The sequence below is a fragment of the Elephas maximus genome, chromosome 27 (assembly GCF_024166365.1).
Source record: "Elephas maximus indicus isolate mEleMax1 chromosome 27, mEleMax1 primary haplotype, whole genome shotgun sequence".
Classification (NCBI taxonomy): domain Eukaryota; kingdom Metazoa; phylum Chordata; class Mammalia; order Proboscidea; family Elephantidae; genus Elephas; species Elephas maximus.
In genome coordinates, this window is record NC_064845.1 from 2,571,601 (window position 1) to 2,595,367 (window position 23,767).

Consider the following 23,767-nt stretch of genomic DNA (forward strand, 5'->3'; position numbering starts at 1 on the left):
CGGGCGTTCAGCTCTCTCTGGCCTGGTGCCCAATGACTCCTCAACAAGGAAGGAAAAGGCTCATTGCCCGGTATTTACAATCGGATCCTAGAGAATCAGAGAGTCCAGATGCAGCTGCTTTTTAAAGACTATCACGTTCACAGGAATAACTGACAATTTCCTCTCCTCTCAGGGTTCTGCACGAACTGCCCTTGCAGATTCTGACATCACAGGAGGAAAAGAGCCCTGCCGGTCTCCCTGTAAACACAACACAGCACCAGTTCTGCTTCAGTCCCCTGTGAAGAAACCGAAAGTGCTAAGTTCTGACTTTGGGCATCCTTGGTTTACTGCGTGGCTCTGCTAAAGGCACTGTTTAGATGTCCCGGCTCAGGACCCAGAATGAAGTGAGTGTGAGGCTGGGGCTGCCCGGTGACCTCCTGGCCCACTGGGGTCTGGACGGCCCGCTGGACTCCCAGCCCACTGTCCTTTCCACATCTGCCTGGGTTTGGTCAGCCTTTTACAGGCCACTTTTCAGGCCCCTTGATAACTCCCAACTTCTAATATCAGCCACAAGCTCTTCTAGGAGCTACTGCCTCCCAGAACCGGAAATTCTCGATTTCTACGCTGGAATCTTTTGTGCTCCATGCTTCATTTATTTTTAAAAGTTGCTTGTTAATTAGTCACAAGAAGAGGCAGACAACAGAACCAAGTTCAAATATAGGGGCTGGTGCTGTCAGAGAGAAGGAAAAAGTATGCTAGCTGGATTTTAAAAAGCTGCTATGCCAGACACAGGCAAGCAACTGAAAGCAAAGAAGATGGACTTGAAACTGGAGAGGACGAGCCACTGGAAGCATTTCTTAATGCCAGCGAGACTTCTCCCCAGCTACCCCAAGGACAGCCCCTAAATAACGCCCAGGTATAACTTCAAAGAGCACAGTGCCTTGCAATTGATTTCCTAAATCATCTCAGAAGATAACAACAGATAATGCTTCCCCAATCAAAACCTATTTACTGGTGTGTTTCCACACACACACACACACCCCATGCTTGTAGGTGAAATTTTTCCATAAGGCAGGATAATACAGAAGCAAAACCACTGGCTTGAAGATTTGGGGAGAAAACATTATTTTTTTCTAAAAAAAGGTTTGGAGGACTAGAATACAACTTTTCCATAAATTGCAAAGATAACACATAACGTTAAAGGAGAAATTTTTAAGTATAATGGGTTAATTCAGATACATCCCAGCATTTGGTTAGTAGAAGTTCACTTCCCTTTGCCTTTTGGGGAAACCTTGGAGGGGAAGACTGAGACGGGTGTAGCCAGACTTCTCCTTCTCCGTCTGTGAGAAGGCTGAACTTCCTGATTGCTTCATGTGTCCCTGAAACCAGGGAGGCAGTGGTGGTTCAACGCTAGAATTCTTGCCCTTCAGGCAGGAGACCCCAGTTCAATTCCTGACCAACGCAGCCCGTGCGCAGCCGCCACCTGTCTGTCAGTGGAAGTTTGTGTGATGCTATGACGATTTCAGTGGCGTTTCCAGGGAAAGATGAACTAGAAAGGAAGGCCTGGCGATCTGCTTCCAAAAACCAGCCAATGAAAAACCCTATGGAGGAGGTGGTCCAAGATCGTGGCATCATCAGGTGCCTCACAGTGTCCCCTTTACAACAAATGCTCAAGAAAACAAGTGAACTGGATACAGATGACAACTTTGGGAACCTGTGCATCAAAGCCAAGGCTGAAGAATTGGACCGAGTACCAAACGGAAGGAGAGACTGCACAAAAACAGAGGACAGGAGGAATTATGGATCACAGATGCCCTCCCACCCAAACACGCCCAATGTGACATGCTGAGACAAAGCAAGCGGTGTTCCTAGCCAAAGCCCCATTACCTAGGGACTGAGACACTGGGATTGAAGGCGAAGGATCATAGTCTTGGGAGACATCTAGGTCAACTGGGATAACATAGTTTATGAAGATAGTGTTCTATACCCTACTGTGCCTGGGGTCTTAGAACTTGTTAGTTTCTTCCTGTCCAGAACCAAGGAGAGTGAAGAAAACCAAAGACTCAAGGAAGCAATTAGTCTAAAACACTAGTGGCCCACATGAACCATAGCCTTCACTAGACTGAGACCAGAAGAACTAGATGGTGGCCGGCTACCACTACCTAAAGTTCTGACCAGGAATACAATACAAGGTCCTGGTTAGAGTGGGAGAAATATGTAGAAGAAAATCCAAATTCATAGAGAAGACCAGACTTACCAGTCTGATTGAGATCAGAGGAACCACTGAGACTATGGCCCTAAGGTACCCTTCTGATGTGGACCTGAAGCCATTCCCAGAGATCACCTTCCAGCCAAATAATAGACAGTCTTCCAAAATAAACAATAACAGCCCTGAGGAAGCTCCTCCTTAGAACGATCAACTATACGAGACCCAGATAGCAATATTTGCCTAAAAGCAAAGACAAGAAGGCAGGAAGGGGCAGGGAAACCAGAGGGATGGAAAGGGGGAGCCCAGGGTGGAAATGGGAGAGCGTAATTACGGGGACTGCAACCAATGTCTTGGAACAATTTGTGTATGAATTAGTGAATGGGAAACTTATTTACTATAAACTTTTACCTAAAGCACAGTAAAATGTTCAAAAAACAAAAAAGGAATAACCATGAAAATAAAATTAATTTTTTTAGATAGTAGACAAGCAATATTTTAGGTGAAAGGAAAGACAACATACAATACAGGAGAAGTCAGCACAACTGGACTCAACCAAAAGCAAAAGAAGTTTTCTGAATACAACCGAAAGTTTTGAAGGCCAGAGTCACAGGGATGGGGCTCTGGGGACCACGGTTTCAGGGGACAACTAGGTCAACTGGCATAACAAAACATATTAAGAAAACATTCTGCATCCCACTTTGGAAAGTGGCGTCTGGGGTCTTAAACGCTAGCAAGCGGCCATTTAAAATGTATCAACTGGTCTCAATCTAATTGTTCCCTGTCCTAAAGGGAACAAAACAGAGAAACCCTGAGAGAGCAGGAGAGCAGTGGGATGCAGACCCCAAATTCTCGTAAAAAGACCAGACTTAATGGTCTGACTGAGACTAGAGGGACCCCGGAGGTCATGGTTCCCGGACCTTCTGTTAGCCCAAGGCTAGAACCATTCCCAAAGCCAACTCTTCAGACAGAGATTGGACTGGACTATAAGAAAATGATACTGGTGAGGAGTGAGCTTCCTGGCTCAAGTAGACACATGAGACTACGTGGGCAGCTCCTGTCTGGAGGCGAAATGAGAAGGCAGAGGGGGACAGGAGTTAGTTGAATGGACACGGGGAATACAGGGTGGAGAGGGGGTGTATGCTGTCTCATTAGGGGGAGAGCAGCTAGGAGTATATAGCAAGATGTATATAAATTTTTGTATGAGAGACTGACTTGTAAATTTTCACTTCAAGCACAATAAATTTTTAAAAAATTAAATTAATTTTTGAAAATCATAGGGGAAAAAAAAACTCTTATGGATCACAATGGTCCGAGCTTGTTGTACATGGAGTCACCATTAGTCAGGGGCCAACGGAACAGAAGCTAACAACTGGAAACTAGACAGCTTTCATACGTGTTTCACCAGGGCACCCTTTCTGGGAAGAACATTACATAGACACTGGTGCCAAACAGTATAAAAGGAGAATTGGAACATGGATGGGGGGCCATCTCATCTTCTCATACCCCCCCCACCTCAGCTGGGCCAAACTGCTCCCAGAATCCAGGTGCACAATGGGTGATCCCCCAGGTGGGATGGTTTCTGAACCCTGTCTCGTTCTGATGAGTTAACTCTTGTTCTCTCCCCTCCTCTACCTTCCCAATCTGTCAGCGTTCCATTCTTTCTGCAGAGACGTTTATATATGATAATAAATAAACCTGGTAGCTGTAAATAACAGTATTTTAAGACCAGACGAGCACCTCAGCTGGGAAAGTATTACCTAACGTCCAGGCTGTACAAACAGTGGGCTTCACAGACATGGAGCTGGATTCTTGTACACCCAAGCACTGAAGGGTCTGGAGGTGGAAGGGGCAAAAAATGACAATTCCCAGCACAAGGGGCGCCCAAAAGTTATAGATTCAACATAGCTGAAAATGAATATTGGAGCAAAATAGCTACCTTTCCCTGGAAAAATGACAGTATTTTCAACACAGCCAGCAACATCTTTTGCCAGCAGTATTTCCTCCATCCTGTTTTTCAAATAGCCAGCTTACACCAAAACCAAACTCGTTGCTGTCGAGGTGACTCCAACTCATAGTGACCCTATAGGACACAGTAGAACTGCCCCATAGGACTTCCAAGGAGCAGCTGGTAGGTTTGAACTGCCGACCTTTTGGTTAGCAGCCGAGCTCTTAACCTCTGCACCACCAGGGTTCCAATAGTCGGCATACACATGCACAAACACCCTGCCATGGAAGTAAGTCACTGCAGATCACAGGCCATGTTCTCCTGCCGGCAAGGAACTCCCAGGGCACTGACTAAGCGCATTTCGTTCAATTATACTTCGCTGACTCTGCCGGTGATGAAACTCTGATATGCTGTCCAGCTTCTGCAGGACAGCCTAGCCTTGTGTTCCTTCGGAAGGACTCTTTCAACTGAGACATGTTTACTGAGAAGCCACTGTGCGCCAGGCATTGTGGGGATCAATAGAAAATAAGATCAAACAGAACTGTACCCCATAGGTTTGCCATTCCAGCGAGGAAGACAGAAAATCAATTAGACAAAATATTAACAGATAGTGACAGGTGTGATGAAGGAATCAAGTAGGCAGCTAAGTCAAGGATTAAAGTGTGGTTGGGGGATGGCTCTCTGAGGAAATGACATTTGGGCTGAGACTTTAAAATTGAGAAACCATTCACAAGGAAAACTACATTCCTTTACAGAAGAGGACCCAGCCTGTGCAAGGGCCTCAAGGCAGGAAAGGGCTGGATACACTAGAGGAGCTGGAAGCAGAGCAGGGTGGCTGTAACACGGTATGTGACTAGTACTGGGTGATGCTGGAGAGGCCAGGGCCCTATTACACAGAGTCATGTTGGACTTAGCAAGAGCTGAACTTTCTTCTAAGGGCACAGGAAAGCTACTGGGGGAGTGGTGGTCATGTAGGAGAGTGACCTGACCTAGGTGAGAAATGATGGTAGCCTGGCCTAGGGTGGCAGCAGCCAGCACAGATGGAGAGGACAGGAGGGATTCATGAGCCATTTGGGCTGCAGTGGTATAGCTGTCTGTTTTGAATTCTGGTTGTATGGGTCATTCCCGTATCTTCTCCTACTAGGAAAGACAAAAGGGTATCTCTGAGCCTGACAAGTGAGGGCCAGACGGTCCTCAAGATTCCAAGAGGCCCACCAGAGGAGTCAGGAAGAACCCTTAGATGGTGCCATCGTCTCCATCGAGGAACCAGGGCTGTGGGCCAGCTGAGGCTGGAGGAAAGGAACAGCCCTCAGAGGAAGGGACCATTATGGTGGGGAATCGAGGTCTCCCATGGATACCTCCTTCTCTCCTCATAGCAGTGCCAAAAAGCCGGTTGTCACTTCTACTCTCCGTGGATGAGATGGAAGCTCTGAGAGGCCGGGTGACTCTTCCTTCCCAGACAAGGGAAGGACAGGACCTAATGCCACCTCACCGTTTTGGTGCTTCTCACATACGATTTCACATGCGATTCCACATGTGTGAGACAACACGTGGAGGTAGGAAAAGCAGACGTCAACTCCAAATGACAAGTGAGGAACCAAGGTGGTGACTCGTCCAGTGCCACCAGGCAAGTAAGTTCTGCTCTGAGCTGGGACCCTGATCTTATCACTCCAAAGCCTGTGCCCCTTCCGCAGAGAAGCAAGGGGAGAAACAAGCCCAGGGGTCTTTGAGGTGGGGGCGTATTTTTCGACTGCTGCCATAACACAAGGTTATTATATCACAGTTCCGTGGGTCAGAAGTCTGAGTGGACTAAGCTGGTTTCCCTGCTCTCCGCCTCACAAGGCTGAAATCAAGGTGCTGGCTGGTCTGGGCTCTTATCTGGAGGTTCTCAGGGAAAACCTGCTTCTAGGCTCATTCAGGGTATTGGCAGAACTCAGCCCCTTGTGGTTGTAAGACTGAGGTCCCTGTTTCCTAGCTGACACTGAGCCAGGAGCCTCTCTCCATTTCTTAGGGCCTCCCGCGTTCCTTACCACATTCCCCTGTCTTCATGTCCACCAACGGTCTCATTTCAAATCTCCGACTTCCTCTTCTCCCGAATCTCTCTGACCTCCTATTCTGCCTTGTATTCCTGACTTCGGTTAGAGAAAGTTCTCTGCTTTTAAGTGTTCATGTGATTAGATTGGGACCACCCAGATAACCCAGGAGAATCTCCCATCTTGAAGTCCATAACCGTGTTTACACCTGCAAAGTCCCTCTGCCGTGTAACGCAGTATATTCACAGCTTCCAGGATCTAGGGCACGGACATCTTTGGGCGGCCATTCTGCCTACCACAGGGGACGGCCCAGGAGTGCAGCCTCAGCCAGGTCTCTTCGGGAATCCCCTGAGGAAAAATCAAACCAAACCAGCTGCTGTCAAGTCAGTTCCAACTCATGGTGACTCCTCGTGTGTCTGAGTAGGACTCTGCTCCACAGGGTTTTCGATGGCTGTGATCTTTCAGACGTAGATCACCAGGCCTTTTTTTCAAGGTGTCTTTGGGTGGACTCAAACCACCAACCTTCCCGTTAGTAGCTGAGCACTCAACTGTTTTCGCCACCCAGGGACTCCTCTCCTGAGGAAGCATGAGAGCAGTTACAGTTTTCAAAGCTCTGACTTTGCGTGTAGCATTTGAAGACAGGATCTCTAACACAGGTATTCTCATCTGAGGGGGTAGGATAAGGGCCCCTCATGTGACCAGTCCAATGACAGTACTCCTCTTTCCCAGCAGACAGGTCAGCCACGGTCTTCCATGATTGTTTTTCTTAGTTCCATATTGTCTCTGTTTCAGCGGCTGAGACAAACTAGCAATGACTTACGAGTCAACTTCCTGGGTATATCAGACAGAAGAACCTCCACGGATTCACCTTTAAGACCTTCCTGAGGCCACTGTGATGAGCTCCTACAAGCTCCTTGAACCACATCTCTGACCTCCCCCACTCAAAAAGATGCAATGGCATCCTGTTTCTTACAGGATCAAGTCCAAGTTCTCAGCCAGTGAACAAGGCCCCCACAAGAGGCCTTAGATGCTATTTCCAGCCCTGAAGGCCACTCCCTTTTCCCCCACCTGCTAGATATTTGGCCACACAGAACCCCATTAGCAACCATCCATTTGGTCTCTCTATCTCTGTTATCTATCAAACCCCTCCATCCCTGAGAGTCTAAATCCTACTTAATTCCTTAAGGCTCTGGCCAATTTCCCCTTTCCCCATGGACCGTCTCCATCTCCTCAGCTGGAAGTTGTCTCTGGAGTAAAATTTGCTCATACTCATCTCTCAGACTCAAACACACCGATGATCTGAAGATGGTACAGGACTGGGCAACGTTTTGTTATGTCATACATAAGGTCATCACAAGTTGGAGCTGACTTGATAGCAACTAACAACAACAACAATTTTCATCTCATTTTCTGCTCCTGTAAATTACTCCTGCATGGTCTGTAAGTCCGTGAAGGCAGCAATAATGTTTTCTTTTTCCATCAATGTCTTATGTGTAGTAGGCTTACAATTGACTGAGTGAAAGAACAAGTATTTGTTAAAATTTCAAATTGAAAAAGAATGTTTATTATGCTCCAGGATTTGTAGTCCTTTTATGTACTCTTCTGGCTAGTATGTATACAAACATATTTGTTGTTGTGTGCAATCAAGTTAATTCAGACTCACAGTGACCCTATAAGATAGAACAGAACTGCCCCAGAGGGTCTCTTACGCTATAATCTTATGGGAGCAGATTGCCAGGGGTTTTCTCCTGTGGAGCCACTGCATGGCTTTGAACTGACACCTTTAGGTTAGCAGCTGAGCACTTAACCATTGTCCCACCAGAACTCCATAGACAGAAATAGATTAGTTAGATAGATACATAGATAGACAAACAGACAGACATCTATGTTGTTGTTGTTGTTAGGTGCTATCAAATCAGTTCTGACTCATAGTGACCCTATGCATAACAGAACGAACCACTGCCCTGTACTGCACCATCCTCACAATCGTTAACTATGTTTGAGCCCACTGATGCACTGTGTCAATCCATCTTCTTGAGGTTCTTGCTCTCTTTTGTTGACCCTCTCATTTACCAAGCACATTGTCCTTCTCCAGGGATCGGTCCCTCTTAATAACATGTCCAAAGTAAGTGAGACAAAGTCTCACCATCCTCAGTTCTAAGAAGCATTCTGAATGTGGTGGCACAATGGTTAAGTGCTCAGCACCGAACAGTTAGAATCCACCTAGCCACTCTTCGAGAGGAGACCTGGCCATCTGCTCCCATAAAGATTACAGCCCAGGAAACCCTATGGGGCAGTTCCACTCTGTCCTGCAGGGTGACTGTGAGTCTAAATTGATGTTGACAGCACACAACAATAATAGAGTTATAGATGTATATTTATACAGGTACATATATTTACATATCTGTGTGCGGAGGGGGAGCCCTGGTGGTGCAGTGGTTAAGAGCTCAGCTGTTAACCAAAAGGTCAGCAGTTCAAATCCACCAGCCACTTCTTGGAAACCCTACAGGGCACTTCTATTCTGTCCTATAGGGTCACTATGAGTCGGAATCAACTCGACGGCAACGGGTTTTGGTGTGTGTGTGTGTATATATATTTCAAACACCCCCTGAGAAGAGGTAGGTAAGTCTCTGCTTACTTTAACTTCTTAAGGTGAAATGTAAGCTCATCAGGCTGTAGGAGTGGGAGTGTACTTCCCACAGAGAGGCCTGCAGTGTTAGTTCAATCATCTCCAGAGCACCCACAATCCCAACCCTTCCCAGCACTGCTGGCAACCCCACTATTCACCCACACGGCCCAGCACTAAAACCCTACCCCAGAGCCCATCTTCTCCCAAGACTGGTCTTGGCACAGCAGAGGGAAGGCCTGGCCTCCCACCTGCCTCCCACCTCCCCACTCACTGTGAAGAGCTTCAGATTCACCAGTAAGCCTGTACTTAACATGCTCTCATCCCTGCCTCCATGTCACACACACTGCCTGTAGCTAGACCGTCACTGGGGGCAGACCACTTCGCTAGAAGATCCATATGATTTAATCCACTCCCTTCACCATCCTGCGCACCAATATGGATGCGCTCAGTGCCTGTTAGTTGAAGAGATCAAGCATTTAAAATAGTTCAATCCTAAAGACATGTGGCAACATGACCTAAGGAGCTCCAGTAAGTTCATTTCTTCCTACAAAAGAGGTGAGATGCTCTCTGTGTTAAAAATCAGCTTCCTGGAGTGGTCCTAGCTCTCACAATCTTTCTTTCCCACAAACAGAGCCAACATCTGGAAGACACATGGAGGAAGATCATTAAATTATCTCTCCCACCCCCCAAAATCAGGAAAAGGAGATAAGCAAGGATCGCTCTCCTAGAATTTTTCTCAGACTCCTGGACAATCTTTGCAATCTAGGAACAATATTTTTCTTTTATTAATTTTAACCAAAGTAATCACATGGTCAAAAAAATAAATAAATAACCGCCCCCCCCCCCCCCCCCCCCCGCCTCACACAGAGCCCTGCCCTCCAGGGCAACCGCCATTATCCATGTCCACCTATGTTTCTTTCAATGATTACTTCCATCTCTCTAACAACCATGCCAATACCGCTACTCCTTAGTTTACCAGAGTCAGACATTATCTGATGAATTCCTGCAATGACAGAGGAGAACTTATCTCACTTACACATGGCCCCTCCCCATCCCTAATTCTGACAGGTAAATCATTACTGTTTGTTCTTCTATTGAAATGGCTCTCAGACTTTGGAGTGCATCAGAATCACCTGGAGAGGGCTTGTTAAAACACAGATTGCTGGGCCCCATGCCCAGAGTTTCCGATTCAGTAGGTATGGTACAGGGCCTGAGAATCTGTATTTCTAACAAGTTTCCATTGATGCTGACGCTGCTGGTCCGGGGACCACACTTTAAAAACATCTATCGGTTATCTCTTCAATTTTAACAATAAAGAGCTATTTCTTGTTTCATTAATTTTGCAAGATCTCTTGACTCATCAATTTAAAAGACAAAAATATTAAGAAAACTCCTGTCCTACTTTTACCTCTAGTCAAATTTAATGGCATTTAAATTCTATACTAACCCATAGCTCTGATTTTGGTTTGACTGTGAATTCTGAAAACCAGCAAACAGTGCTTTTGTTGTCACAGTTACATATCTATTTGTTCACAGTGCTAAGACAGCGTCATGATTATATATCCTTCTTGATAGTTCTGAAGTTAAAACCCCAGGAATACTCAACTTCTTTTACTTAAGGGAGGATGTTTCCATTATCAAGGTCAAATAAATACTCCTTCCTTATGCTCTTCTACTCACTCAAAATCCCACCACATTTTAATTTGTTTTATATGTAAACCATGACATATCGAACATATTTCTCTTTTTCCTGGAGTTTTTAATTGCCTTTATTTTTTCATACCCATAGAAAAATATATCCCATCTGTACTGTATCCTGAATATTTTCCAGTTTCTTCTCATTCTGTTTGTTGCTTGGCTTCATTCTTCTTGCTCATTGACCTTCTGTTCTAAATTGGATCAAATTTTTCTAGCCTCCTGCCATTGTTGTCCTAGAATTCCTTGTCGCTAGACTTCTGGGGGTTAATTCCAGAGTTTCTTGCATTCCACATCTTGCTCTTTATTGTTGTCGCTCTTATTTCACCAGAGTGCATTTTAGGTAATTTCCTTGGGAGTCCTTGCTTTTCTTAAAAATAACCTCATACTTAACAATTAGTATAAAACTCTTGTTTCAGAATCAGAACTTCTGAAGCCCTTATTTCACCATCTTCTTGTTTCTTATCTTTATAATAAGGTTAATGGACTACTCCATCTTTTATTCCATTGTAAGCTACCATATATCTTCTGAGAGCTTAGAATTTTCATTTAGTCTTTGGAGCCCAGACATTTCAAAATGACGGGTCTCGGATCTTTCTGATTTATTCTGTTTGTGAGTTGGTGGGCCCTTACAACTGAAAATAGTATCTCTCTTTAACTCTGGCACATTTCCTTCTATTATATCTCTTAAAATTTCCTCTTTATTTTCTCTGTTCACTTTTTCTGGTATTCCTATTACTTTGACGTAGGACCTTAAATCAATCCTTTGGCTCTCTTGTTTTTTCACTTCTATTTTTCTTTAGCTCTGCTTACTAATAGATTTCCTAGTGTTACCTTCTAATCCTTTCAGTGAATTTTTGGCTTGTAACCATATTTTTTATATAAAGAAATAGAATCCCATTCATTTCCTAACAGATGGAATACATTCTTAAATTTACTTGTATTTACTAAATAGAGTTTAAGGTTTTGTTTTGTTTGTTTTTTATATATATATAAAAAAATCTCTTCTATTTCCCAAATTATTTATTTCCTTCCAAGTCTGTTATTCTGTTGGTTTATTTTGGTCTTTCTCTTTTATGCACCACATTTCCCCCCAAACTCATGTTTCCCTGGCTGTCCATTCATATTTAAGAATGAGGTGAAGGGGCTGATCAGAAAATCTGCAGATGTGTCTGGGCAGATGGTAGGAGAGCAAGTGAGCCCTTACACTGGAGGCTCCAAATGCCAGGAAGTAAGGCTTTCCTCCGGGGAAATCAGACCACCCATACTATCTTAAGTAGTTTATTCAGCTCTTCAGAGGAGAAAATGCCTGGCTGTTTGACATTCTGCATGCCTGAAGCTACAGGGGTGGGGACAGGATGAGAAATCAACTTCTTCCTCTACCAACCTTCGCTTAACACCCCCTTCCCCCTTTTTAGCCTACTTCTCACTCTTGTCCTGATCTGCAGTCTCTGATTACATAGGTAGACAGATGTCCAGGGTCTCTGCAGCCCCTCTGTGCTTCACCCATCAACACTCTTACGTCTTATTTTCTCACTCCACAAAATTATTGAACTCTTTCCTTGACTGATGCCTCCATACCCGCAGTGTTCTCCTCTCTGTTTGGGATCTACTCATTTACAATAATTGTAATGGGGTATCGGGAGGCACAGATATAAGCATTTGTTTTTGGCTGGCCATCCTGAACCAGAAGTGACCAAGAGCTGCATTTTAACACTAACCTGTCCCTGAATCTCTGGCACTGATGAGGCTACTTGAATCTAAAAATGTCAATAAAGGTTCTAAGATGCTTTTCATTAAAGAAGGTCCACTTCTCTGCCACTGATGGATTTGTTGGTGTAAAAGTTGGCTCCACTGTGGAAGCCATGGCCAGCACTAGCAAGATGTTGAACAGAAGAGGTGGCTACCTCACTGGCTCATTTCAAAGATACAACAATCAAACAGTACCCTGAAATGATTCCTAGTACCTGTGTTTGGACCACTCCCATGAACAGAAGTATGGGTGAGCTTATCAGGCCAGAAAGATGCCACCTTACAAAGCTGAACAATACTAGGAGTAGAGGGCTAATTATCTAGGGATTATCAATTTACCACCTCCCCAGCTTAATCTCTTCCCCCCACTTCACTGTCAGGGGATCAATTCCTCCTTCTCAGTGAAGGTAGAAGTCATCAGCTTCCCACCCTCCTCTTCATCTTATCTCCTGCTCTTATCCTTGCTTTTGTCTCTTCCTCCTAATGCCAGTCCCACTACTTCTGCCCCACCCACTTAGAGACCATGTCCTTGGGGGTTTTTCCCTTCACTCTCCTAGAGCCTGCTCCAAATATCAACAGCCAGCGGGCTTACCAGCCATCCTGCAGAGGCACTGGCATTTTGAAAGAAATGTAAGCTTTCAATCAAAAGAAGCATCCTGAAATGCAGTGTTCCCAATAGGCTGTATGTGTAGTGGGCACGTTGGCCCTGCCCAATCCCCTTTACAACCACAGCCCCATCCCCTAGCTGATGTGAGCGTTGCTGCCAAAGGCTGACAACTGTGTCCTTCTCCAGAGAACTGTCTTCAGCAGAAGGGGGCCTCCTTCAAGGGGGGTTACGTTCTCCTTCTACATGCTGCAGCCAGCCAATGGCTGAGTAATATGGGTGCAAAAGGCCAGCCCGTACACCTCAAGAAGAGGACAAGTTTTTGGTGTAATTTATGCTCCAGAGTCTCTGATAGACCAAGTCAAGGGGAGATCTGAGCTGAGACCACATCCTTGCACTGTTCCTGCCCCTTCCCTCTCTTCCTTACAGGTGTCACCCAACGGTACGCCCTCATTAGACCACACGCTCCTGAATCCCTGTCTTGGGCTCTTCTTCTAAGGAACCTCACCCAAAATGATGTGGAAGACACTCTGGAAGAAAACAGGCACACCTTGGTAAAAATCTCACCACTTAACTGAACACCTGGATGGACATCTTGAACCCCAAATGCTTCTTTGTGGTTCAGTTTGCAATTCTAACCTATAAGGCATGGGTCACTCAACTGCTAATTGTCCCCAAGCTCAGAGCAGTCTGAGGAACCTTGGAGGGTGAGGCCAGTGGGTGGTTCCACAACTTTGCCTCCACCCTAAACAGGGGTCCATTGATTTTTTTTTCCTGACCTTCCCTGAGGTCCTGGATCTACCTTGGGTTTCAACCAGACTTGGGGCCAGGGGCTCCTTGCACATTTCCTACACCGTGCTCAGAGCTGCGCATCTCATAGACTGCTCAGGGCAGAGACAGGCGTGTGCTGCTGCCCCGAAACAGCTCCCAGGCTCACTCACCTCATGTGGGCTGCACCAAACACTGTTCTACAGACATCCTGGGATCTGACGAGCCTCAGCCAGGATGGGCCACCCTGCACGCTCAGTGGCCTGGCTTCTACAGACGCTTGGGTGGGGTGTTTTTAACTGAATCACCACCAATTCACCAAGCCAAGGTTCTTGCTTCTTCACCCTCCTCGTTTTCCCACCCGTTAAACATTTACTGAGCACCTACTATGTTGCTGTAAGTTCTGGAAGCCATCTAGGAATAAGGGCCAAGTTCAGGAGCTAAATAGCCAGTTCACAGTCTCCAGGGCTTATCATTTCCTAACCACTTGAGAATAGTCTCAGTGTGATTAATCATGAGGCAGTTAGACACACCCCTAAACCCACTGCCGTGGAGTTGATTCCTACTCACGGTGACCCCGTGTATTACAGAGTAGAACTGCCCCATATGGTTTTCTTGGCTGTAATCTTTACAGAAGCAGACGGCCAGGTCTTTTATTCATGGCACAGCTAGGTAGGTTTGAACTGCCAACCATCAGGTTTGAGCAGAGTACAAACTGCTTGCGCCACCCAGGGACCCAAAGCAACTATAAAGATCAACCATTTCATCATTTTACAGATCAGGAACGGCAGGCCCAGAGAGGGGGTGTGATCTGACCACGGTCCCCCAGGGCGCCAGGCCCCCAGCTCTTGACCGCCAAGCCATTACTTCTACCACATGGCCCAGTCCTCTCGGGCCCGGGTGTGAGCTTAAGGTTCTGACCTGATTCTTCTGGGCGATCTTCTGTCCCTTCTTCCAGCGAAGCACTGGTGTCAGGGCTGGCAGCTCCTTCTCCTCCCCTCCAGTCACATGCTCGCCGAGGCTGTAGGCTGCTTCGAACACAATCGGATTGATGACGTCCTGGACTCTCCGCTGAAACAATGGACAAATACTCACGTTAACAACTAACACCAGATGACATTTGTAGACCATTGCACAGTTTACAAAGACCTTCCACATGAACCGCCTCATATGATTCTCACAACAGCCCTTGTGAGGTAGGATTTTATTACTCTCATATTTTAGATGAGGTAACCGGAGCCTAGAGCAGTTAACGTCTTGGCCAAGGTCACTGCGTTAATGGTGGGGGCTTTTCTACTCTACCTTGCATGGCGCGGAATCATCTTCTCAGCATGTGGAAGACATTACCTTACTCAGCTTCCAAATATTCTTACAGGCTAGTTGGTAGGCTGGAGAGGATCTGCACTCACGCTTCCAGGCTAGCCCTTTGCATTCATAGTTTTCAGATGATCGAAGCTCTTTTGCACTGAGATAGATACGAATCCCAGGTCAGGGGCAGGGGACTGGAAGACACTGAAGGGCCCAGCATCTCCCCAGAGTTAGTCATTGATGGCGTCAAGGATGAACACGTAACTCCTGGTCTTGTGCTCTTTCCTTTGAAACCCGAGGGCTTTAAGACCCAAGGAAAGGACCGGTTGATAGTCAATGGGAAAGAAGGAAGGGACAGGAAGAAAGCAACATATGCTGAGCACTGACAAGACAGCAGGCACTGTGCTAGGTGTTCCAGAGGGACAAGCAACACCCCCAAACTCTATGTGTGGGTCTCACTGTCCTCATTTTGCAGAAAAGGAAAATGAGGGTGCTAAGGTACGTTCCCCAGTGCACATGGTTGATGAGGATCTTGGGCCACATCTGTTCAACCCTAGAGTTCTTGGCCTTCCCACGCAGGGTGTCACCGCCTCCTGAGGACCCGGGGGCTCTACATTTTACAGTAAGCTAGGCTTTTAGAGCCAGGGCAGGAGTAAAGCTACCCACTGCTGTTGAGTAGATTCCGACTCATAGCTACGAGAACTGAATTCAGGGCCAGCATACTCCATGGGGGGTGCTGCTCCAAATGAGCTAGTCAGATGCTTCAAGGGCTTGTAAGTGGAGCAGACCAAGCATGAGGGGTGGGAAAGGGAAGCTGCATCACGGAACCAAGTCCCCGCTGCTCTGTGCTTGTCTAGGGAGAGACAGGGCAGAGGGCCAGCAGGGAAGTGGAGTGAGAGATAAGGCTGGACGGGCAGGCAAGCAGAGGCCAACCATAGGCCAGGAGAGCAGAACCAAGGACTTCACACTATTCTCTGCGTAAGAGAGAGGCCGGTGGAATTTGGGGCAGACTAATGCTGTGTCCAACACGGGGGAAAGTTCTAAAGGCCTCAAGAGGTATATGGTGAAGAGCTTGCCTCCACTTCTCCCCGACACCCACTCTGCTCTCTAGAAGCAGACACTTGTGTCAGCTTTTGGTAACTGTCCAGTCTTGGCATACGTACACACATGGCAGCTCACCACATTACACTTTGCTTTCTTTGCTTAGCACATATCCTGGAGAAGGTTCATGTCACCACGTCAAGCTCCATCACCTTCTTTTCAACGTCACACGGGATGATGCCATACGGACGCCCTTACTGATGGACATTTGGCCTCAAAGCTACTTTATTTCCTCTTTTTTTTTTAAATTGTGCTTTGGGTGAAAGTTTACAGCTCAGGTTAATTTCTCATACAAAAATTGATACACATATTGTTTTTTGACATTAGTTACAATCCCCACGATGTGACAGCACACCCCCCCTTCCCACCTGGGGGTTCCCTGTGTCCATGTCACCAATTCTTGTCCCTTCCTGCCTTCTCATCCTGCTTTTGGACAGGAGCTGTCTGTTTGGTCTCGTGTATTTATCTGATTGAGCTAAGAAGCACGCTCTTCACGTGTGTTATTTTTTGTCAAAGCTCCTTCAGTAAGCGAGTGGGTGGCAGCCAACTAATGAGAGCAGCCTTCAACAAAAGGGGTTCCACAAGTCCCAGCCCTCAGGGGGACTAAATGTGAGAGTCTGTGATCAAATAAGATTGGGGGATGCCAGGTTACACAGAGCTAAAGGGGGTTTTGTTCTGTTTTGTTTGTTGTTTCTGTTTTTACTGCAATTGCCCCATGAGAGGGAGGTAGTGGTGTCCTGACTTTACTGGGTCTTGAAGACCTGTTTCCTCAGAGCTCCTCAAAGCATGGGTGCAGCAGTCAGGGGAGAGGTGAGTGAGCCAGGGCACAGGCAGCGTGGGAGGGAGGCAGATGTGGCCGCACCTGTGGCTGCAGAGCTGTGGACGTGGGCAATGTGGCACGGGGCATAGATGGCTGTGGGGCTGGGAGCTGAGTGACTAGCAGACAATTTATATTTGTGTTCAGGAAAGCATTCAGCTGGAAATAGATTCAACGCTTCCGGATAAATACAAGACAGGGCCTCTCCAAAAGAGTGTGTGTGTGTTGGGGGGAGGGGCTTGGATAAACCATTTCCAGAAAATCCTCCCAAACACCAGATTTTAGAACAGATCTTTAATACCCTTGTGCTTTCCGGGAATAAAACATATACCTGGGATTCAAATTCACTTGCTGACCAGAATTTAAAGACTGTAGCTGTACTGAGAATAACGAACGCATGCAAGTTTAATATTTTTACAAATAAATTCTTGAGGTTTTTGTAGGCTTACCTCGACTATCTTAAGTTTTTGCATTTATATCCTTCTTGTCAAAACAAGCCAGGTGTCAAGTTGTTATTTCTGGTAGGGGTGGAGGATGGAGACAGAAATAACACTCCCCGACTGCCAACTGTACTCCAAAGCAGTCTCTGGGTGGTATAAATGGCTACGCGCTGGACTACCAGCTGAAAGGTTGGTGGTTCAAACCCACCTACAGGTATCGCAGAAGACGGGCCCGGTGATCTGTTTCTAAAAGGTCACAGCCCTGAAAACCCTACGGAGCAGTTCTGCTCTGCACACATGGGGTCACCACGAGTTGGAACCAACGCAGCGGTAACTACCAACAACTGTACCCCAGAGACTGGGGCAAACTCTCCACAGGCGTTGCTCTACCCTCATAGTCCTTGAGCTTATGCATTGCTATTCTCATTTTATAGGCAAGGAAACAGAAGCTGAAGAGCTTAAATAAGTTACCTTCCATCCCAAAGTGAGTAAGTGGTAGACCCAAACATATTCTTAGAACCAGAAGGAAAACTACTTTAAGTCCAAAAAATACTACTATTTAAAAATCATTCCAACCATTTTAGGCCCCAACATCATCCTAAAAACTGACTTAAGGTATAGAGGGCAAGTGTGGAAATGTTTTACCCAACCAAAACCAAAACCAAAAAAAAACCCAAACCCATTGTCGGTGAATTGATTCCTACCCAAAGTAACCCTACAGGACAGGGTAGAAATGCCCCATAGGGTTTCCAAGGAGTGGCTAGCGGATTTGAACTGCCGACCTTTTGGTTAGCAGCCATATCACTTAACCACTGTGCCATTTACCCAACAAGACGAACATAAATAAATGACAAATAAATAAGAAACAGGGGTTTGAAGGGAGGGTTGTTTCTAAACGTGCAGCCAAAGCACGACCATAGTTCAAGTCACGATTGTCTAGGAGAGAAACTTTATTCGTGGTGCATCTTAATTCAGACGAGTAGAACTGTGCTCCACAGGGTTCTCAATGGCTGATGTTACAGAAGCAGGTCACCAGGCCTTTCTTCCAAGGCACCTCGGGGTGACTTGCACCTCCAACCTTTTGGGTTAGTAGCCGAGTGTGTTAACAGTCTGTACCACCCAGGGATTCGGGAAAGGAAACCAACATCGGCTGACCAGTAATTCCGTGCTGGGCCCGACACTAGCGCCTTACACACTCTAACCCATTTAACCGTCACGCTATCTCTTTTACGTGCCTGGAAGGTAAGGCTCAAGAGAGTTAAACGACCTGTTCATGTTCTGACAGTTGGCAAACAAACTGCAGGGGCTGAAGCTTAGACTCACCTTCTGAGCCCAAGGCTGACATTGCCTGCTGGGCAGAGAAGCCCTCCATGGTTCCCTTGTCAATGTTCTGTTGGCTGTGTCCCCATCGCCTGCTGACGAGTGCCTACCCGAGGCGCTTAGTGTTAAATTCTAGTCCCCATGACCCTTAGACAAACCCAGGTACAAGGACAAGACCTGATGTATACCCAAGTTGTTTATGGCAGATTTTCAAGTAAAAGGGGTCACAGTAGTAGGGTCATTTTACACATCCCATTCACCACCCATCTGTCGGTTTGTCATACTGTGGTGGCTCGTGTGTTGCTGTGATGCTACAAAGTAAGACAGACTAGAAAGAAAGGTCTGGAAATCTCCTTCCAAAAGTTAGCCCACGAAAGCTCTGTGGATGAAAACAGAATATGGTCCGATATGGTGCTGGAAAGTGAGTCCCCTAGGTTGGAAGGTACTCAAAATATGGTGGCCAGAATAATGGACTCAAGCATACCGATGATTGGGCAGGTGGCGCAGGCCCAGGTAATGCTTTGTGCTGTTGTACACGGGGTGGCTATGAGTCAGAGCCAACTGGACAGTAACTAACGATACCACCACATCCCATACCTGACTATATATTGCCCACATATACACATCTGCCCTAGAAGCTTAGGGAAACTGTATACCCTATTTGGAAACGAAGGAAAATCTCTCCATTTAAGCCACTTATTTCCTCCTCTAATTTTAGAACAACCCGCCTTGAAGAAGGTGCTACACTGGCCAGTTTTCACTCTGTTGATGAACAGATGATCATTCTCTCCCCCAGCGCACATCCAGGGGCTGGAAATTCCCGGCCTGAGCGCGACTGGAAACAAGCCAACGCCCCCAAAGGGGCAACACCTCCTTCCCACATGGTGTGCGTTTTGTCTGGGCTGCGAGGGAAACACAGCAGCAACGTTTAGTGGTTTCCTTTTCCTTCTTGGAATGCAGCTTCCCTCAGCTAGCACTGCAATTAAGTGGCACAAATTCTGTGCATGACAAGGAGGTGGCTGGGGTTCTGGCTCAGACTGTAGTCACAGAAATTTTACTGCTAAAAAAAATCATCACACCAAACCACGCTTCTAATGTAGAGCTAATACTTACTCTACCAGACGGAAAGGCAAGAACCCACCATCTCCTGTTAAAAATCTACAGGTGTCTCCAGTCTTTGAAAACCAAAGGGGTCCCCAGGTAGAATAACACCGAGATCGGTAGCAGAATTCGCAGAGACTGAAGTTTTACAGGGGACTTAACATACGCTCCATTTAAAATTTATTGGGTGCTTATTTTGCGCCAGGCTCCAGGGAGACAGAGATGAAAGACCTGCAGCAACTAACTGGTGTTGGGGGAACAGGCAAGCAATGACAACCCAGTGCGATATGCTTCAGGACAGAGGATACTTTGGGGACACAAATAAGGGGCACCAGATTCAGGCTGAGGACTCACAGAGTTCCCGGAGAAGGTGACCCTGGGCTGAGTTATCTTGAGAAGGACATGAGGCAGAGAGCAGATGGAGGCACAGCTGGAACAGCTGAGTGGAGTGGACACGGGCATCCAGTAGACTCAATGAATACCAGAGGCAGGAAGATCAGGCATAAGAACAGGAGAGGTAGGCGGAGGCTCCCCCCAAAAAACCCATTGCCGTCAAGTCAATTCCAACTCATAGTGACCCTATAGGACTGAGTAGAACTGCCCCACAGGGTCTCCAAGGAGCAGCTGGTGGGTTTGAACTGCAGCTCAATGACGAGCCTCAAGCAAAGACCAGATCTCAGGGGACCTTACAGGTTGTGTGGACTTTATCCTAAAAGATATGGGAAGCTGGGAGGAGAGCAGAGGGTCTTTACAGAAAGATCCCTCAGGACGCAGCATGGCCTGGATAGATGACGATGACACTGGAGGTTAGTGAGCAGGCTGCCAGAGGCTGTCTTCTAGAAAGATCCCTCTGATTGTCACATGGAAGTGGACCGACAGGGGTCAGACTGGGGACAAGTAGGCCAGGGAGGAGGACACGACATGGACTCAGGGGAGAGGGCGAGGTCCTGAGCCAGGACATGGCAGTGGGATGGAGAGATTTAGGACGTACAACTGACATGGGAGGTGAAACAGAAGAGTATGGAAGACATCCAAGTACTTGGCTTTGGTGACTGAGAGGACCTGGTACCAGTCATTGTTATGGGGAACCAGGAAAAGGAACGGTGTGTAATGAGCTTAGGTATGGCTGTTTTCAACTTGGTTAAAAAAAAAAAAAAAAAAAAATTTTTTTTTTTTTTTTTTTTCCAGGATACAGAAATCCTGTTACTGTCTCCAAATTCTAACTCTGCAAGGAACTTTGCTGGCTATACTGACGTGAACCTAAAAGTCTGTGTGCCCTCTGCTCTTCCAGAAAACTCTTCTCCTGCCCCGGGGACCAGGATCAGCCTGAAAGACCCACCACAGGGCATCTGTCTACACTGGGCTTTTCTACTCCATTTCTCAGGGACTGCCTTTGCCCTAACTTTGACCCTACCCTTCTCCTTCCCACATTCAGAGATACCCTCTTGGGCCCCCTAAGAAGGACTGCAGGGCCTCACAGGGTCTGCATAACAGAAGAAGCGGGAACCTCCAGGAAACGTGCCTGAGTCACCATCTTAATGATGCCCAGAGCCCGTGCCTCTCCTTGGCTCTTCGGGCTTTTCTTCTTAACTACCTTTCTCTGAAAACTGAACAGAAATAACTCAGACGGAAAATCCAGTAGGGAATGCCCACAACAGGCAGGAGTTGCCCACCCACGGGTTTCGGCTAAAGAGGACGCTCCGCCCTATTGTTCCAGGGCATCTTGGCAGCTTTGAGAGTCAGAAGCCCAGAAGTCCCTTGACTCCTTTACTTGTGGAACTTGTGAACTAGTGCGCACAAGTAACATCAGATGACAAGACCCATCTACCCGGCCAAAACAAGGTATACGTCACTATTCGGGAGAAACGCCCAGGGTGACTCTACGACTCAAAGTAAAGTGGCGAGCATCGCGGCACCTCCTGGCTAGCTGTGTGAATTAAAAACCGGCCTCATAACACCTTTCTCCACCAAGAAATGAAGGGCTTTCCTTTTCCTTAGCTAACTAGCAGCTACAGTGTAAGTTAAATGAAAATAGGAAGGGCTGACCTGACTTTAAATTTGCAAATAACACAGAGGGCTGGCAAATAAGCAGCTATCGTTAAGCCAGATACAGAAAGTGCCTCCAAGTGGGTTTTAAAGAGGCCTTAGTATTTTTTGTTTTCTCTTCCATTTTCCAATCATTGATGTCTTTGTCCCCTGAATCCTGTGCCCTTCCACCCTCCTTCTCTGCTCTCCACAGCCAAACGCTACTTCTACCTAGAATTACCCTGCAGACACTCCCTGAAGTGAAAAAAAACCCTAAAAAGCAGAGTTCCTTTTCATTTATCTATTAAAAAAAAAAAACCCAGTGTGGCAATTCTAGGACTGTAATAATTAGAATGGCAATGAAATGTTATAAGCCAGTTAAAAATTCTCGTAAGCTTAAAGATTCTTTTGAAAGCAAACTGAGGATTTTGCATTTCCAGTCATTATAGAGCAATTCACCAAAGACCTACCCTCCCACTGTTAACAACCAGAAAAGCTGGACAATACACACCAACACATAGACAGACACACAGACAGACCCACACATACACAGACCCACACATAGACCCACACACACACAGACACAGACGCACACGAACCCACACATAGACCTACAGAGACACACACAGGCTCACACAGACACATACAGACACACACATCTGTTTAAAGATCTCAGGGAGCTATCAAGAAAGCCAGGACTTGAGAGAAGTCCAAAGAGAAGGTAAGAATACTGAGGATAAACCAAACTTTAGCATTTTTACTCATCTGCATGCAAAAGCTAGACAATGAATTAAGGAAGACCAAAGAAAAATTGATGTCTTTGAACTACGCCATTGGCGAAAAATACTAAATACACCATGGGACTGCCAGAAGAACGAACAAGTCTGTCTTGGAAGAAGTACAGACAGGGTGCTCCTTGGAAATGAGGATGAAGAGACTTCGTCTCACGTGCTTGGGACGTATTATCAGGAGGGACCAGTCCCTGGAGAAGGACATCATGCTTGGTAAAGTAGAGGGTCAGCGAAAAAGAACAAGACCTTTGACAAGATGGATTGACACAGTGGCTGCAACGACAGGCTCGAACAGAGCAATGACGGTGAGGGTGGCGCAGGACCAGGCGGTGTTTCATTTTGTTGTATATGGAGTCGCTATGTGCTGGAATCGGCTCCATGGCACCTAACAATGACTCATCTGCGAGTAACGTGGGATGGGAGGCTGAACAACTGAACATCCAGCGTTGGCTAAAAGGCTGCATTCTTGAGTTTCTGAGGCCTCGCGAGGCTATCGAGGCTTAGGACCTCAAGTCCTAAGGCAGCTAGGATTTGGGGGTCCAAGAACACAAAGAGAAGGGCAGGATGTTGAGGTAGGTTTTATATTCCACACCACATTTGGTGATTACACCACACAGTGGGGCTAAGGAACCAAGCAGAAAGCAGAGGTTAAGATGCTGAGAAGACAGGCAGAGAAGATATATTCAACTATAGACTGGACACAGCAGCAGAAGTGACCCAGAAGCTAAGTGAACAGAAAACACCCAGACGGAAGGAAGGACAGGAAAAAGGATAAAAATTCAGCAATGAACATAAGAAACATAGGATACAGTGAAAGGTATAACATATTCATAAATTGAATTCAAAAAAGAGAGGGAAGAGAAATGGAATAGGTGAGATATTTGAAATGACACTGGCCAAGAATTTGCCATAACTGACGAATAAAATAAAGCCAAAATTTCAAGACGCTTTATGAACTACAAGTAGGATTTTTAAGAATGCATCTAAAAAGCACATAACAGTCACACTGCCTACAACCAAAGACAAAGAGAAAGGTCTTCAAAGAGCGGAGATGTAAAAGAAACATTACTTTCAAGGAATCATCATTAAGACTTAAAAGAGACTTTACAACAGAAACAGTGAAAGCCTTAAGACAGTGGAATAACACTTTTCAAGCACCAGAAGGAAGTAACTGCCAACCTAGAATTCTAGTACCAGGAAAAAATATCCTTCAAGAATTAAAGCCAATTACAAGATGCTTTCAGATAAAA

At 46.3% G+C, this 23,767-nt stretch overlaps 1 protein-coding gene across 1 annotated transcript in view; it reads right to left on the reverse strand.

Annotated features, from left to right (window-relative positions):
• Nucleotides 1-23,767, reverse strand: part of ITGA9 (integrin subunit alpha 9) — a 393,719-nt gene that overhangs the window by 175,113 nt on the left and 194,839 nt on the right. Inside the window, exon 16 of the mRNA XM_049870897.1 lies at nucleotides 14,536-14,685. Within this exon, the coding sequence (XP_049726854.1) occupies nucleotides 14,536-14,685 (150 nt within the window). The remainder of the gene's footprint in view (nucleotides 1-14,535; nucleotides 14,686-23,767) is intronic.